Source organism: Borostomias antarcticus (genome assembly GCF_949987555.1).
Source record: "Borostomias antarcticus genome assembly, chromosome: 13".
NCBI classification, from domain to species: Eukaryota; Metazoa; Chordata; class Actinopteri; order Stomiiformes; family Stomiidae; genus Borostomias; species Borostomias antarcticus.
In genome coordinates this window covers 8,745,008-8,762,278 of record NC_140246.1, presented here as the reverse complement: position 1 = coordinate 8,762,278, position 17,271 = coordinate 8,745,008, and the positions used below count along the sequence as shown (strand labels likewise).

General features: G+C 46.8%; 1 protein-coding gene across 2 annotated transcripts; it reads right to left on the bottom strand.

Annotated features, from left to right (window-relative positions):
• Positions 1-1,870: 1,870 nt before the first annotated feature.
• Positions 1,871-17,225, bottom strand: nup37 (nucleoporin 37). 2 transcript variants are annotated; one of them, XM_084447963.1, is made up of 10 exons: positions 17,138-17,225; positions 12,057-12,262; positions 11,801-11,925; positions 9,287-9,359; positions 8,943-9,037; positions 3,121-3,211; positions 2,677-2,858; positions 2,431-2,481; positions 2,160-2,253; positions 1,871-2,047 (listed from the first exon to the last, which is right to left on the bottom strand). In XM_084447963.1, the coding sequence occupies exons 2-10, from the start codon at positions 12,210-12,212 to the stop codon at positions 1,934-1,936; spliced, it is 981 nt and encodes a 326-aa protein (XP_084304089.1). In that variant the 5' UTR covers positions 12,213-12,262; positions 17,138-17,225; the 3' UTR covers positions 1,871-1,933. The 2 variants fall into 2 exon arrangements, with proteins under 2 accessions (XP_084304089.1, XP_084304090.1); XM_084447964.1 differs by lacking the exon at positions 17,138-17,225 and adding an exon at positions 16,877-17,004.
• Positions 17,226-17,271: the final 46 nt, after the last annotated feature.

Sequence of the window (17,271 nt, the reverse complement as noted above, 5' to 3'; positions counted from 1 at the left end):
CCTCTGGTTTTACCATTACATCACACAACTACTGAAGAGACTGAGCCAGAGACTTAGCCTCAAAGACGGCTAATCCATCCCTTTGTTTTCCTTCAACTCCTACTTCCCTGTTATAAGCATTTGCGCTCCTTTTCTTGAGTCCCTGGCTTTAGGTGTGGCTGTCTGCAGTGCTGGTGGAGATTAAAGGGATGGAGGTGTAGAGTTTAAATCTGTCTGATCTCTCTATGATCCATTTCTATGTTTGTTATCACATCACTGCAAGCGATGAGGCAGCAGGCCAAGCACTCACAAGGAAACTTTTGCTTTAACTCGCACCTGATGGGCCACAAGAAGGTTCATCACAGCACACGGAGCTTAGCTTCCAATATCAAACATTTGAAAGTGGTTAGTTTACATTCAATTAATCTTGAGGAAAATACTCATGTTTAAAGGGGTCTTGGAGTAGGAGGTAAACACACTTGTGAGCATTTCAGGATCCACCACCAGATGGCGCTCCGGGGCCATTTTAATTAGCCGGGACACTTGATCAAGAGAGATTCATGATCACTCAGTTTCTGAGAAATTCTAATTCTCACTAAAAGAGGTTATTATACCCTTTGGAAAAATACCCAGTGTGTGCGTGGAGAGATGTGGCAGTGTCTCTCTCTGACAGAGAGTCTCTGGACTTGTTTAAACAAAGAGAGTGGCCCAGCAGAGGTAACATGTTATGGTAGTGGACGGTGGTTTGTGCACTGTCCAAGGAACATACAGGGCTGTCGAAGGGGTTTGAACGAGTGGAGGTCGTTCCCCTTTCTACCTGTCTTGCTGTCGTGCAGAAACATCACTGCACAATAAAACCCAGTGTTTGAGACTAAGATACATTAATGGAGTACAATAAACTGCTGTTAACTTTACTCAGCTCAACACGCACACAACTCCATCCAACACTGCGCCCTCGGGCCCAAAGCACATCTGTGAAAACAAGTTATCAGCTGTCACTTTAAATGATTGGTGATTAAACGAAGCGCGTGCCCTCTGCAGTCTATCAGATAACCACCTTGTACAGCAGTAAGTGGTATTCTCACACATCCAGTACGGGACAATGAGGCCTTGTTTCAACCGCTGAGCAAGACCGGCTGTTGGCAGCCCTACACCTCCCACCGCACTCTCAGTGATGGTGGGATGAGTGGTTCACATGGTGGTTCATCTTCTGGTTATTCATCTATCCTCCTCCTCCTCTCTTTACTCATCCCCTCTGCCAACTACTACAGTCTGACCTGGGAGGACCTCAAACTCCCCAGTTTCCTGAGCTTTTCCTCCTTTTCTCGAAAAAACTCAATTATTTACCCCCCCCCCGCCCCGTTTCCTGCTCATCTTCAGGGTTTACCTACTGTAGTATCTGGAGCGGAGCCAGGCAGGGCTCAGAGGCTGCTACGGTAGCCCTCTCCTCCCCCAAAAAACATCTCCAGGCCTTAGAATGTGCAGGTGCAGCTGGACCTATAGGTGTCTTGTTGTCTGTGCTGTATCTGTCAGTGTGTTTTAGAGAAAGAGAGAGCAGCGTTGGATGAGTGATTACCAGACTATGAGGTTGACCAGCACAGCGGAGGCAGAGTGGTGTGCTGGCACGGCAGAGCTCACTCATTCCTGTGACCTGGAGCTCACCCCAGGCTTGGCAGAACATCACACCGGTGTACTGATACAAACGCTTCAGAGGATGAAAAATTTGCTTTTCACAGAAGCCAGGTCAACCCCTTCTGTTTGTCTGAGGTGCTTTGCCATGAAGAACAAATGTCACGCACGTGACCAAGGCGTACGGTGCATTGACAAAAAATAGTTTATTAATTTAAATTATAACACAAAATAATCAAAATAGAAATATAGGACCCTATATGACAAAGAATTGGTTTGAACATCTGATGCATTGTCTACCATCCATACCAAGGGAAGAGCTTATTTACATTTCTGTCATCCAAAAAAAGAGCTTCCGGTCGCCGCCAACCACACAGAGGGGGAGTGTCCTGTGCCAGCTCAGCCCCGCCCCCACCTTGGCTGATCCAATCACAACTGGCTGAAACGACATCACCATACAACATAGAGTAAGTCCCTAGCAACGTATATATCCAACACAGCTACTCAACATTGACCGAGTGCCAATACAAACATACTAAAGACCTACTGACCTGCGGGTGACCAAGATGGTGCACTAGCAACTGACTGTTGATCTTTCCTGGACATCCGGTGGTGGAGAAGAGGTTCTCATTGACCCGCGACCACCTGCGTCAGCAAACGGAGCCAAGGATTAGCGGCACCATCACCACTACTGTCCCCCCAGTTATCACGGAGGTCATCATAACTAGTAGCTGAGGGTGGGACTGGGACCATTGCATGACATACTGCATGTGTAGGACACCATGGTGAATGACCACTGAAGAAATGGACAAAAGCTCTTACTGGAAGATGGGAGCTCGGTCCAGGTGGGCGGGTCTCTTCTCTTGTGGGTAACTACAGGAGGAAAAAAATAACTGACTAAATAACTGCATAGAAAGTTTAATTTAACACATTTTAATTGCTGTGAAGCAATAAAAAAGTGAAGATTTTGAAAGGGGGTGTAGACTAGTGTCACAGTGTACAATAGTAGTGCAATGTACAGAGTACATATTTGTCTGGAGATAACCATCGCCTTCACTTCCCACGCACCTGGAGCGGGTGATGTCCCAGATGAGCCAGTCGCTGCCCACCACGGCGCCCACCTTGATGGTGTTGGTGAGGCACCAGTCGGCCGACATGAGCGGCGACTGCCCGCACTCCAGAGACATGATGGCTTGCTGGGTAACCAGGTCGTAGAAGCGAATCGTCCCCTTCTTCTCTGCCACCATCAACTTGAGAGAGGGAGAGAGAGAGAGAGAGAGAGAGAGAGAGAGAGGCAATGTCAGCATCACAACCGCAAAGTCTCCTGGATCATCATGTATTAGTAAAACCTGATACCATGAAAACGATACATTGGAATTAAACTGGATTGAGCGCCTCTGCGCGATTTAAAAATTGCATGTACACCACAGACGCCACCTTGTGTACAGTATGATGAACTAGGCTCAGGTAGAGTTGTGTGAGGTTTGAGGGCTATGGTGGAAGCCACTGCACCTTGTAGACCTCCTCGGGGTGCCAGCACACACTCATCCCTGGGGAGCGCAGCCGGAAACGGGTGACTTCATTACCCTCCAGGTCCCACAACCTGTGGGAACACGCAGTGAATATCACAGAGAATATCACAGAGATAAATATCACACAGAGAATATCACACAGAGAATATCACACAGAGAATATCACACAGAGAAAATCACACAGAGAATATCAAACAAGGAACCAGAGGATGGTTATACACAGGATTCACGTGTCATAATGCTCAATGCATGTCAGGTGTTTTTTAGCCTCGTGACACCATCCTGATCTTGTTAGCTCACATTGTTTCACTCCACTCATCAGTCTGGCAAAGCTCGTAAGAGATCTGTTTGTGCTATGAGGAAATCGCAGCAGGATTAAGCAAAAACTACCAGACCGATTTTCATGAAACTGGGTGGAGGGGAGTAGCATGGGCCAAGGAAGCACCCATTAGTTCTTTGAATTGCCTAGTTCTGCTCGTAGCTAGCTAGAAATAGATTACTGCTGTCGGTCCTGTCATATCTAGCTAGCTAGCTTAATCATGACATCATGGCCAAGGAAGCACCCATTAGTTCAACTGCTTTGAATTAGCTAGTTATGCTCTTACTGTAGCTAGCTACTATCGATTACTGCTGTCGGCCCTGTCATATCTAGCTAGCTAGCTAGGCAGCTGAGATACATCAGAGTGAGAGCAGAGCCGGAGAGCACCCGTTTGGCTGCTGACCACAGTTGTGTCAAACCCAGCTGCTCATAAACTAAAATGGTGTTGGACCACTAGCATATTTTAGGGATGCAGCGATTACACTTTTCTTGGCCGAGTCCGATTTCTTCAAGAGTCTGACCTGCCGATTACAATTTTGTCAGATTCCGATTTTTCGTTATTTCTAAGAAGTATAATTGACAGCATATAAAACATAACTTTTCTTTAATGGAAAATTGAATTTCCGTTAGAGAAAATCGGTACCGGTCAATGTGTCCGGGAAGATTAGACTTTTCCGGACAAACTGGAGAAATTCCAGTCATTATATTATAATATAATATCAGGCCTATTATAGGTGTTTGTCGGGGTGATTGGCCGTTGTGTAGCTTATATATGCCATTTATTGTCTTATTTCGCATCCGTAAAATGAATGTGTGATAGGCTGTCATGATTCCATGCGCTAGGCCTATATGTAATTGCACAGCCACAAAAATAGTCACCTTTGAATTGCGACTGTAGGCTAGAACATGAATGTTTATTTCAATTGCATGAATCGGATTTGAGGATGTAGGCTAATTGGTTTGGGATTCGCGACAGTAATATGTGTTTTCTTATTTCTCTTTCCAGTTTTAGCCTACCCTTTTTATCAATAAAACAGCGTCATTATAACCACGGGCATAGCAGTAGGCTATGAGGATGAGGAGGACATAACTGTTGAGAAACAACTGATAGGCGGGCTGGGCTAAATAAAGAAATGCCACAATGCATGTCTAGATATATAACATTTTTATTTAAAAGTGCAAGAGGTTAGGCAACATGTAGACTTCTCGTAACATTTTAATTTAAGGCCTACGGCTGCGCTGATTGGAATTCATAGGCTAGGCCTATAGTCTAAATATAGCCTACTTAAATAAGTGTAAGAACTTACAACTTGCATAGGCTAATTTCCATTCGATATTAATAGGCCTTTCCATTTTCGCCTCAAGCTTCGTACCCGTTTTTGCATCGCATAGGCCTGCGATGGAAGGAATCATAATATATGGAAATTTAATTTTGTAATTTTGTATACAATTAGGAGGGATTATTTTGTCCGGACATTATGACCGGAGAGATTTTAATATATCGGACTTCAATGGATTTTTCCGGACAAAAAACAGTAATTACCGGCTAACAGAAACCCTGCACTGTACATGCTGACGACATGCATCATGGGGCGAGGGTCTGCGCTCTCCGATTGCCCTTCTAGTTATATCTGAATTTAAAACTTTGTGACAGTGCTGCTACTGTCCTCAACCTAGTACCACTACCAGTCCCATTAAAGAGAAAAAAAGCATAGTGGAAGTTTGGGAATCAAACAAACTGCTGTGTTTGATGCTTTGGGAGGGGGTTGGGGTATATTTAAATATAAAATTAAAAATACAAAATTAATAAGCTCTCGATTACCTACTGGGAGTTCTAAATAATAGCTTCTAGAATCTAGCCACCATCTGTGTGTGCTGAGATGATGCACAGCCCTACACTGACAGCACAGACAACAACACATTACACACGCAGACACACACACATCTTGATGGCCATGTGATCTCTTAAAGCTTCTTGTCTAGGCAAACTTCACTTTCCCCCTTGGACTGTGTGTCCGCTTGTGTTCCAAGCACACTAGCTAGGAGTCTGCAGCACACCCACACACACAGAGGATAATGATGATCTTTTTTCATCAGGGTACGTAGTGCTTTTCGTGTTGTAATTTATCAAGTCCTGGCCAGAAATTCCTAGTACCCTCCCTTCTTCCTGGGAAAAAGGGATCTTGTCTATAAGCTGTCTCCTTGTCTCCATAAGCTGACAACCTGCTCACGGGTGGAATAAATCACTCGGATGGCGAAGGCTGCCCTCTCCCGAGACCAGGATCTACTCTTCTGAACAACATCTCGTCCGAGGCCCTCCGCTGCTGCACGCTGTCCTGACATCTTCCCTGAACAAGGGGGCTGTGGAGGGGTGGGGTGCTTGGATGGGTTTTTTAGGAAAGAAAGACCCCGCCCCCTCCTCCCCCATGACTGGGGAACGATGCCCTGCAAAGGCGCTGACTGATGAGGTCATGCAGAAGACATCATCGAATAAAGCCCGGAGTCTTCCCAAAGCCCGTCTAAATGTCGAGCGGGCTGTTGAAGAGATGAATGTCCTCGGTGGTACAGGCGGCTGAGATAGAGGAGGAGACCTCGGTAAACACTCAACTTTTCCCTTCATCTCCTCCTCACACCCCCCTCCCCCGTCAGAGCTCCCCGGGCCTCTTCTCTGGGCTTCTTCACCCTGTGCAGAGTCAGACCCTCTTCCATGGAGCGTGAGTGAGGTTGAAACCCTCAGACCACAGCAGACAAACAAGCCTAAAAACCCTCTCCTCTCAGGCCAGTCGCCAAGAAGAGTTCAATCGCACGCTACGCCACCGCCAGCCAAACCGTGGTCAACCACTCTGCCCCTCAAACGGAGGGGGGGTTGGGGGAGAACTGCCCAGCTAAACGTAACCCTTGCAGAGCGAAAGGCGAGAGGCATGAAGAGGCGAAAACAAGGGGCGACCGCCTCGACTGACCAGGCGGCGTGTAATTGCATAAGACTACGACTTGACGCAGCGTCGTCGAGCGCGCTGAACGCCGAACTCGCTGGACGTCGAACGCTCAGCTGACAGTAACGCAAGGCGAGAGGGAGGCGAAGCGTTCGGAGTCACCACGCTCCAGCACTCGGCGAGAAAACAGCTGGGGCCATTTTTAGGGGAGGGTGGTGGGTCCTGGTCATCAATGTTTTCCCGAAAGCGGCGCGCAAGTGGGGGGGGAGGGAACGACGCGCCGCGTGATCTGATTTATCTGAGGGAGCAGAGTAAATAACTGTGGTGACCCTCCCGGGAGTGAGCGGGGTTGAGCAAGGAAAACAAATGATCCAGCCCAGGTCGTCTCAAGGGGGCGGGGCAGGAGGTGCGCTGCGTTTTCCCACCTCCCCTTTGCGCCGGCATCCATCTTCATCGGACCTGCTTGAGTGTCTCTCGCAATAACATTGTCTTAAGACATCAGACATTTGGACTGTTGAAATAATTATCTGGGCCATTAGTAATTTTTATTGGATCAGCTTGGCCTTCCCCTCTACTGTGGGACCCCCTAACACCGGAGGGGGGGCAAAGGCATGAGAACGTGTGCCGATGAGAACAGGCCTGGGGAGAGGGCCTGTGGCGGAGCGTGAGAATGGGCTACAGGTGTTGAGAAGAGCTCGACCCGCGCTGTGATGATTGTAGAAATTACATCAAAATGTACTTTTTACGCTCTGGCCATAAAACGTTCAGATCCCCCGCCGCTTGCGAAAGCAGCTGCTGCAGGTGGGTCTCACTCATTTTATTCCAGTTCATCAGTGAACTCAGTCAACTCACGGTACCCTTGAGTAACCTGCACTCCCCTCGTTGGTCTCTAGGTGGCACTATGTTATGCTGCCCGACGAAGCTGGTCACGCAATTAAGGTTTCACCAGACAGACTAGGACACACCGGCACTTGACCCCTGTAGGCTAATAACAGACACAGCCCAGGCCCAGGGGATTTGTGCAGTCAGGCAGGCGGTGCATTCTGGTCCCTGGTGAGAGGCGGTTGGGGTCGCTCTGTCAGGACCCATGCGGGCTCTAGATTGCCCACGCTGGAGGGGAGAGAGAGTTTACCGAGAGCAATGCATAGATATGGCAGAGCAGTCGGCCAAACGCTGAGACGACAAGTTTGTGGACGGACGCGCGCACACACAGATCCATTTCTTCTTCTTTTCCTATCAGAGGCTCAGTTTGTGTGGGCCGGTCCTGTAAACTCCAGCCTTCGCTCGTTCCGCCTCTCTCTTCTCCTCCTGCGTCCCATATTTTCTCAACGTGACAGAGTTTTAAATCTTTCTGCAGATGGAGCGCACCCCTGTTTTCTCTGGCCGGGTGGTAGAGCGAGGCTGAGCGCACGAGAGAGAGAGAGAGAGAGAGAGAGAGAGAGAGAGAGAGAGAGAGAGAGAGCGGATGTTCACTACACAGCACAGACTCATCCTTCCACCGGCCCCGCGGTGCTCATCCCGTCCCTCATCCCATGGTTACAGGTAGGGTAGTCTGGAGTCAAGCGCCACAAAACATGGACAAAGGGGCGGAGCCGGCACATTCCTTTCAAATCCAGCTGCATCTGAACAGCCAATCGTAAAATCCAGCTGCCTTCGAACAGCCAATCATAAAGAACAATCAGCCTCCCCTCATCCTCAGTGCACAAAATCCAAGGGTCTTCCCATTGGTGTCAACGAATATCCTAGCTTGTTCCCAGAAGTTCTCGCCGCAGCGAGGGCTTCTGGGTACTCAGATTACAGGTAGGGGAACGGAGTGGTGGCCGTGGCCCAGAAGAGTGCCGTTACCATGGCGCCCCCGAAACCCCTCAAGTCAACGGCCTTTCTTGGTTTGTGTGGCGGTATTGGACCAGTGCGTCTTCACGTTTGCGCCGGAGCAAGGATACAGAATCCAGGATCTCTAGGAGCAACAGTCGTTTTAGTCATAATAGATGCATATCTAACCTCCTCCGGCCAGGTATTATTACACTACTGAATGGAGATGAAAAGCCCATATTATTAATATTTTACAGTAGGTTATTCTTTAGGGAGAGCTCAGACCTCCAGTAAGACATAGCAGGTGTGTGTGTGTGATCACAGGGTGTCCCTGAGGCAACCCCTGGCTACTGACACTCTCTCTCCCTCTTCCACTACTGATTAGGCGACTTTGTTAAGACCCCCCCCCCCCCTCTCCCTCCCTCCCCCCAGGAGGGGGAAAAACACGGCAGCTAATTGGATTTCCATATTTAACCAATTAGTTGGAAAAGCGGAGAAGCAGTGGTGCTCTTACGCACAGCAACGCTGGGGCGTGTTGTGCTTAGCGTTGGGTTTCACTGTGGAAACACAGTCAGGACTTTCTGCACCATTAACATAGAACAGAACACAGAATCAAGAGCAGGGAACTCACACACTGACGCACGCACACACACATACACACAGTCTCAGCCATATTTCAGCCCATGAACAAGAGGTGTGTGTGTGTGTGTGGGGGGGGGGGGTCGGGGGGGTCCTGACCTGCAAGTGTGGTCATCACTGACGGAAGCTATTTGTTGCCCCTTCGTGGGCTCAAACACCAGGTGATTAATGTAACTGGTGTGGCCTCCAATCACCTAGACGATACAGGGATGTACATATTTAAGTAAACATAAATGGCCACATACTGTACAAACAACAGAAAAAAAAATCTTAATTGTATTAGAATGCCTTCTACTAATTGTCCACAGTTACATTACTCCTGCACTGCAAGTACACCAAGTACTATGTCAATACTGATTGCTTTAATACTTAAATAGCATCACTATATGCAAACTGATAGGACATGGCTTTGTCAATATAATGCACAACTTAAGATCCTGTACCTTGACTTCATGTTTATTCTGAAGGTCAGAAGACAACACCCTTAGCTGGAAGTCGGCTGCTGCAGTGCAAAATCTGGGAGAGAGAGAGAGAGAGAGGGAGGGAGAGAGAGAGAGAGAGAAAGAGAGAGAGAGAGAAAGAGAGAGAGGGAGGGAGGGAGAGAAAGAGAGAGAGAGAAAGAGAGGGAGGGGGGGAGAGAAAAAGAGAGAGAGAGAGAGAAAGAGGGAGGGAGGGAGAGAAAGAGAGAGATAGAGAGAAAGAGAGAGAGGGAGGGAGAGAAAGAGAGAGATGTAGAAAAAAATAAACAATGGAAGAGAACATCAAAACAAAGCCTAAACTACCGAGCATGTCTTACTCTAGAAACACACCCATGTCCATGTGTGTGTCTACAGTACACTGCACAGCCGGTCTGACACCTTTGGATGAGTGAGTGTGTGTGTGTGTGTGTGTGTGTGTGTGTGTGTGTGTGTGTGTGTGTGTGTGTGTGTGTGTGTGTGTGTATGTGTGTGTGTGTGTGTGTGTGTGAGCGCGCGTGCGCGGTGAGGAGCTGGACATCGATCAAGGGAAACACTGCCAGGGAGATTCTAATTGCACGGCAAAGTTAAACACAGAGAAATACATCAAGGATCCTCATGCCATTTGAGCATTTCTCTGTTCGAAACCAAAGCAGAGAGGCAGGGACTTCCCTTCTAATCAGCCGCAGTATACACCAGCGCCTGCAATTATTCACACAATTACACTAACTCACTCATGACAAGAAAAACACACACATAACACAAGAAAAACACACAGCGGGTTTCACACATTTTCAGTCGCAGCAATGGATGGATTTGGCATGATGTCACGACACACCCGAGAAATATTCTCCTGATCGTACGTACCAGTACAGTAGGTTACAGTGTCCGACAATTAACCCACAAGAGAGACCTACGGACGTTAAGACATTCCACACTGCTTCTAACCCTGTTGTTTCCCTATAGCCTTTGCAGTGACCCTTCAAAGATCCCTAACCCTTCAATTCAACATCTAGGCTTATAGGCCGAATAAATCTCACTATCTTCTTGTATCGCTTTACTTTTAGAAATGTATTGTGAGAGCATATGCTAAGTAAATGGTAAATGGACTGCACTTTGCAGTATAGTGCTTTTATCCAAGTGAGACCATTATCCTCACACGGCCATTTTGATGAGAGATCAAAGGCAGACCGGTGGTTCTTGTCTTACAAACCTCGCCCAAGCTGATACTGGCCAGGTAGAACATGGCAACCCCCACCCAACTCTCTCATTCTGCCCTCTCACCCCCCACCCAACTCTCTCATTCTGCCCTCTCACCCTCCACCCAACTCTCTCATTCTGCCCTCTCACCCTCCACCCAACTCTCTCATTCTGCCCTCTAACCCTCCACCCAACTCTCTCATTCTGCCCTCTCACCCTCCACCCAACTCTCTCATTCTGCCCTCTCACCTCCCACCCAACTCTCTCATTCTGCCCTCTAACCCTCCACCCAACTCTCTCATTCTGCCCTCTCACCCTCCACCCAACTCTCTCATTCTGCCCTCTCACTCTCCACCCAACTCTCTCATTCTGCCCTCTCACCCCCCACCCAACTCTCTCATTCTGCCCTCTCACCTCCCACCCAACTCTCTCTCATTCAGCTCCCCTCCCCCTCTCTCTGCCCCCGCCTCTCTCTCTCTGCCCACCTCTCTCTCTCTCTCTCTCTCTGCCCCCCCCCCCTTCTCTCTCTGGCCCCTTCTCCCCCCACCTCTCTCTTTCTCTGCCCCCTTCTCTCTCTGTCCACCTCCCACCTCTCTCACTGTGCCCCTCTCCCCCCACCCTCTCTCTCTGCTCCCCCCCCCCGGCTCTCCCTGTCCAGGCCCCAGCCTAAGGCACGCCCGTGAGAATGCTGACTTTTCCTGGAAGGCACGGCTACGTGCGAAACAAGGGGAGGGCTGGAACCTGAGCGGGGGGAGCCATCGGTGCAATAACATGTGCGCACGTCACAGGGCCGTCCCCCAGGGCCCCTCCAGACCTGACCGCCGATGGGCCAGGAAGTATCACTGCTTTTTCCCTTTCAATCGCAGCAACCTGGAACACCACCCAAGGGATCCTGGCGCTCCCATCCACCTTTCCAATTAGGACGGAAACCTTCCCCAACCCCCCCCCCCACTTCCAAACTAACCACCTGAAATAACTTGGCTGGCAGCTACAGAGTGACACTGTGAGACTACGATGACTGGGCTAATGCAGTATATGTGGGCTATGTCTGCTTCTGTAACAATGCACTCTCGGTCTGTCTAGAACTGTGGAAGGAAGTGGTTTCTCTATAAACCACCCCAGCTGCTATCCGATACACTGTATGAATACTAATGAATGAAATGATGGAAAAAAATAGATGCATGCTGAATGAAGCTGAATCCGATACACGTTTAGAGAACGTTTAGACAACGTGTATTGGGTATCAGAGAATGGCTTTTCTAGTGTGCTGCGTCAGAGCTTCGGTGTAACACGGTAGCCTACCTTATGAGCTGGGGCAGCCTATCCAGGCGGGACTCAGGACTCCAGGCAAGGGCGTCTGTGCGCGACATGTGACTGAAAATACGCAGTGTCGTAAATTCGACCCCCTCAACCTCCAGGTCCTCTTCCTGCAAAAGCAAACACGCGCACACATACACACACAATGTAAATGTTCACTATTAAAAGGCAAAAAAAAAGCCAAGTGAAGTGATAACGTTCTGCAAAATGGACATCATAATCTGGGAGCACCAACTCTAACCTGGAATCTGCAAGCGCCCACTGCCACCATCTCCTTCCCTCCGTAGGCCAGGAGGGAGGCAGCCGTGCCGTTGTCAAAGGGGCTGAATTCCACTACGTTCACGTAACCTTCACACGGCACAGTGTAGCTGGCACCGCGACTCATGTCCTCCTGCATGGTACCTCCGGCAGAAAACTTTGGTCAAATCAACGGATTCTCTTTACCACCTACATCAGGAAGAAAGTTATAGTTGGTTTAGATACTTTTCAAAAAACATGTTTTAGGCACTGTCTAGTCTTTCGGCGGTCGTAAGAATAGACTTGCCCGCTATTCTTACGGCGCCCTATCTACCGCCTCACTTTCAGCTCTAAGTCTATACCTAACTCTAACCCTAACCCAAATATAAGGTATTCATGACTAAAATGCTTGAAATATTTACTTCTACTACTGAAAATAGTCACTGCCTTTTTTAAGGTTAACCACAAATAATGGAGGTCATATTTATGGACAAAGTACTAACATTATCTAGAGCCAAAGTTAAGTAGGGGGCTGGCCATGCACTGTGACACAACCTGGTTTACCAGTCTCTGGACAAGACCAGTCATGGGGATTCATGACATCTACAACGACAGCGTTTCCAAGGAGGACAGAGGTCATTACAAACTAAGCTCAAAACGCTGCAATTCCACAAGGGATTGACCAGACAGACAGACATCCGATCTTACCAGGGAGTGGTAGTAGTGGTATGCAATACCCCTTTCACACCCAAAATATTTCTGGGAAGGGGTTATAGAGATTGAAGCTTTATAAATGTGTGAAAAAGGGCATAGTTGACAGCTGGTATGATGAACACATAATGTGAAATAATGTTGAATGTTGCTGGTGTAACAGTGCAATTTCACTTTTTATAAAGTTATTAATAAATGTATAATAGGGCACAGTCTATTCTTACGCCGCCCTATCTAGTCTCACAATCGCGGCGGCCATAAGAATAGACACGCCCGCTCTTCTTATGACTCTGCATCCTGTTTTTGGGAAATTCTGCTCTCAAAACCTTAATCAACCCTAATCATAATACCCAAATATAAGGAATCTATGGTTAAAATGTTTTTAAGTGGTACTTCTGTACTGCCGCTGTAAGAATAGTTTATGCGTAACCCATGTTAAAGGGGTAGTTCAGAATTATTAAACATAGAGCCTCATTTATGACTTACCCATACTGTTGTTGATTGATGCAGAACATTTTCATCTGATTCCATGCTCTCTCTCGTTAGGGTGTTAGCAGCATGCTAATGCTAGCGCAAGCGAACCGAAATGGCTAACATTCAAAGTAAACTCAATTATAAACAGTGGTGTAGTGGGGATTTTTTTTAGTGGGGGAACACCATCTTTTAATGACGTCATCACAAAGAAAGAGAATCACAGATAGATGCTGATGGATAGTCTGAGCCTGGGGCCACAATGTCAAAGTTAGGCTTGATTACGCATAAAGTTACAGCAGCTAACCTTTTACCCTGACGCGCCAGATGGTTTGCTTAACAACGTGAGCTTGCAACATCAGGATGGTCTCACAAGGCTATTAATCTTTAGCACAGGCAGCTGAGCTATCTTGAGTGTCGGTAAAAGCTATGGCCTGTGTAAAGTAGTTTTCATTTCATAGCTACATAAACGCTGCAGTAGCTAGCTAGCTAGCTTGTATCAGGCAGCCTGCTCAGCTGTGTACGTTGTGTGGACTTCCACATGTCACGCGCCAGTTCTAACACTATGGAAGGAGAATTGGTGCTTTTAATAAGATTAGGGCTTCAGTTTGGTTTTGATTATTATTTTATTTTTTGGATTATCTTAGAATTACTGCAAGTCGTTACTTAAAGGAGTAGTAAAGGGAAAACGCATGTTTAGCCCTGTTTTAAGGTTACTTATGATCATATACAATGGTTCAGATCAAAACGTTGACAAAACTAGCACTTTTGAGAAAGTTTGACAATTGCTCTACCACCGTTTAGGTCATACAATGGATGTGGGTGGGCACCTTGAAAAATCATTCAAAAACATGTTAAACTCTCAATTTCAAAGACGTTTAGGTCATACAATGGATGTGGGTGGGCACCTTGAAAAATCATTCAAAAACATGTTAAACTCTCAATTTCAAAGACAAGAAGCTCACAGAGGGGGTAATTGGTGTACGTTGGTGTTCTGACATGAAATTCGCCGCAAAGAATGAATCCTGTAGGATTTCATTGATAATTTTATGAAATCCATTGACTTGTATTGAATCGACCGTTGTAGATGTGTAGATCAATCCGCAGAGGATTCAGGAAGTGGAACTACTTACGGTAGCTATTGTTATTGTTTATGTTGCTAGGCTACCTAGTTTGCGGAAGTTTACACACGTATGTGCTGCGACTAAATAGTTATATGCTAAATATTTAAAAAAGCCTTTGCATATGAACTAGAATCTTACTTTATGGCGAATTATATGTCAGAACGCCAACTAACACCTCGGTGAGTTTTTTGTCTTGATTGAGAGTTAAACATGTTTGAATTGAGAGTTAAACATGTTTTTAGAAATTTTAGAAGGTGCCCACCCACATCCATTGTATGACCAAAACGGTGGTAGAGCAATTATCATGCTGTGTTCACACCGGGCGCGGTGAGAAAATTTGCGCCGCCCAGTTCACCCAATCTCGCCGCGGGATCAATGGGTCGCTGCGTGAATCCGCCGCAGAAAGTTAAAAAAAATGTAACTTTTGCAAATGTCGCCGCACGGCGAATCCTGGCCGCCAAGTTCGGCGATACGCACCGCCCGCCGCCCAGTTCGTGCAAATTGTATTGACTTTCTATGTAAACTCGCCGCACCGCAGGAAAAATTCACGCCCGGTGTGAACTCGGCATCAGACTTTCTCAAAAGTGCTAGTTTTGTCAACGTTTTGATCTGAACCATTGTATATGATCATAAGTAACCTTAAAACAGGGCTAAACATGCATTTTCCCTTTACTACTCCTTTAAAAGGGGACAGTGGATTTTCAAAGTTACTGGCCCCAACGTTGTATCACTGGCTCCCATGTTGTATCACTAGCCTGGAAGATATAGCCAAATTTTGCTAATGCTTAAACAGGACATACATGGCGAGCATTTTTCCAAGTGAAGAGTGCTTCTACAAGTAGTTGATCATAATCATCATAACTGGTGATGATGGGATCTAGTCAGCAATTACTAAGAACTAAACCTTCAAACACATTAGCTAGTTAGCTAGCTATTTCACGTAAGATCTGTCTAATGTTTTCACTCACTTGTCTGCATACGCTAGCATAGATCGGCAAAGCTAGCAAAGTACTTCTCCCTTCTCCTCATTATACCCTCGACAAGGCCAGCGATCTGGCCAGTGAGACTGGAAAAATCGCTTTTGTGTCATTATTGCGCAGTGCTTCTGGTGAAAGGTGGGTTCTTTTTTCTGTTTTTTGCCAGGTTTTTGGCTGGCAGCAGGTGCCTTCAGAAACATTTTATTAGCGGCTATGTACAAGGTATTCGGCCTCCTCTTCACATTCAAGTTCTTGCGCTGGCGCGTTACCACGGCCAATCAGAGTAAAGGCTCAGAGGTTTGTTTTTTTGTCACACAAAGCATACAGCTGGGGCGAGTTGAACTTCAGCCCAGACAAATGTATCAAACGTTAAACGGTGGTGTGTTGGAACTGTCTGCTGATTGGGTAACACAGAGAAAACATGTTGTTCAACTTGGAAAGCATAGCAAAACATAAACGTTTTGTAGGGTCTGAACTCACCCGTGATCATTGTGTCTCTGTGCTCTCTGCCTTGTTTGTGGAAAGTCGCGAATCTCTCAAAAATTTGTTTTATTATGGGAAGACAATTGTAAGCTTGTATATCTATATATATATGATCTCAAAGTTATATTTGCACTGGCCCGTGCAGGCCATTGAAAAGCATTATTTACTGGCCCGGAGGTGTTCAAGCCTCCCTTACAGAAGGTCTGAACAAACAAATGGATTGAATGTCAAAAATGATAATATAAAAACTCAAATGAGCCCCCAACAGATTGCCCTCATATTTGATTTTGGGCACTGTGGATTGTTTAAGTGAGTTTTCTTTGAATGCTATCCGTTTCTACTGCATTGCGCTAGCATTAGCATGCCGCTAATTCCGGAACGAGAGACAGCATGGAATCAGCGGAAAATGTTCCCCATCAATCAACAATATTATGGGTAAGTCGTAAATTAGGTTCTATATCCAAAATTCTGAACTACCCCTTTAATGACTTGCCCAAGGTGGGATTCGTACCCTGCTCTCCTGCTTGGGAGGCGGATATGCTAACAGTTCTGCCAATAGGAACACCCCTCTTGGAGGGACTGTTAGCACTCCCACTTGCTACCACTACCTGGGACTCACAAGGACACTTTGCCACTCGGTTACACTCACCCCTCTAAAGTCATTCCACACCACTGAGCATCCGGGTCACGGCACCAATGTAAGGAGTTGCCCAGCCGGGATTCGAACCCACGCTCTCCCGCTTGAGGCGGATACGTTAACAGTTACTGAACATTTTAACACACGCAAGCCCCAAAACACACACAGGCAGGAGATTCATTAAAGGGATGCTTTTGGTGAAACCCATTAATCGTATCTATATTAAACTGATAAAACAGCCTTTGGTGAAATCCATTAATCGTATCTATATTAAACTGTTACAACCGCCTTTATAAAGCAAGTACCTAGGTACCTATCATATAATCCCAGCTAGTTAGCTAGAAAGCTAGAAAGATAGCTACACTGATACTGTATTCGGCTAGATTGGTGTATAGCTCTGGCTAGCGAAATTGCTAATTACCAGTGAGTATAGCCTATGGCTATGCATTGAAGGAAGTGGGAGTATCCTGGGATAGTCGTGTCTCAGCTGTCACACACATGGCACAATCATCAATATCCACGATTCCGTGAATTCCCCCGCTCTAGCTGGGCTAACGTTAGCTATCTAGTAGCTAGCAGCATACCGTTAGTAAAAGCTTGTCCTAACGTAAACTGGCTAACTACCGCGCTAAAACATTAGACAGGTAATAAGAAGGCTTAGAATCACACTTTGCCGACTGACCTTGATTCATGGATAAGATATATTTTGACAAATAGCAATTCATGTGTCGTATTCGTAACCATACCTAAGCGCGCCTTTCATTCATGCTGCTAACGTGGTTTTTTTTTTTCGTCTGTCCACTCGTTTTGGTATAA

What these genes read in the sequence shown, in the direction of transcription:
- nup37 (XM_084447963.1), bottom strand. Translation starts at nt 12,212, where the DNA reads ATGCAGGAGGACATGAGTCGCGGTGCCAGCTACACTGTGCCGTGTGAA. An exon ending in ACCCCGAGGAGGTCTACAAG is followed by an intron (nt 2,859 to 3,120) that starts GTGCAGTGGCTT and finishes CCCTCTCTCAAG; the next exon opens with TTGATGGTGGCAGAGAAGAA. An exon ending in TGGGACATCACCCGCTCCAG is followed by an intron (nt 2,482 to 2,676) that starts GTGCGTGGGAAG and finishes TTCCTCCTGTAG; the next exon opens with TTACCCACAAGAGAAGAGAC.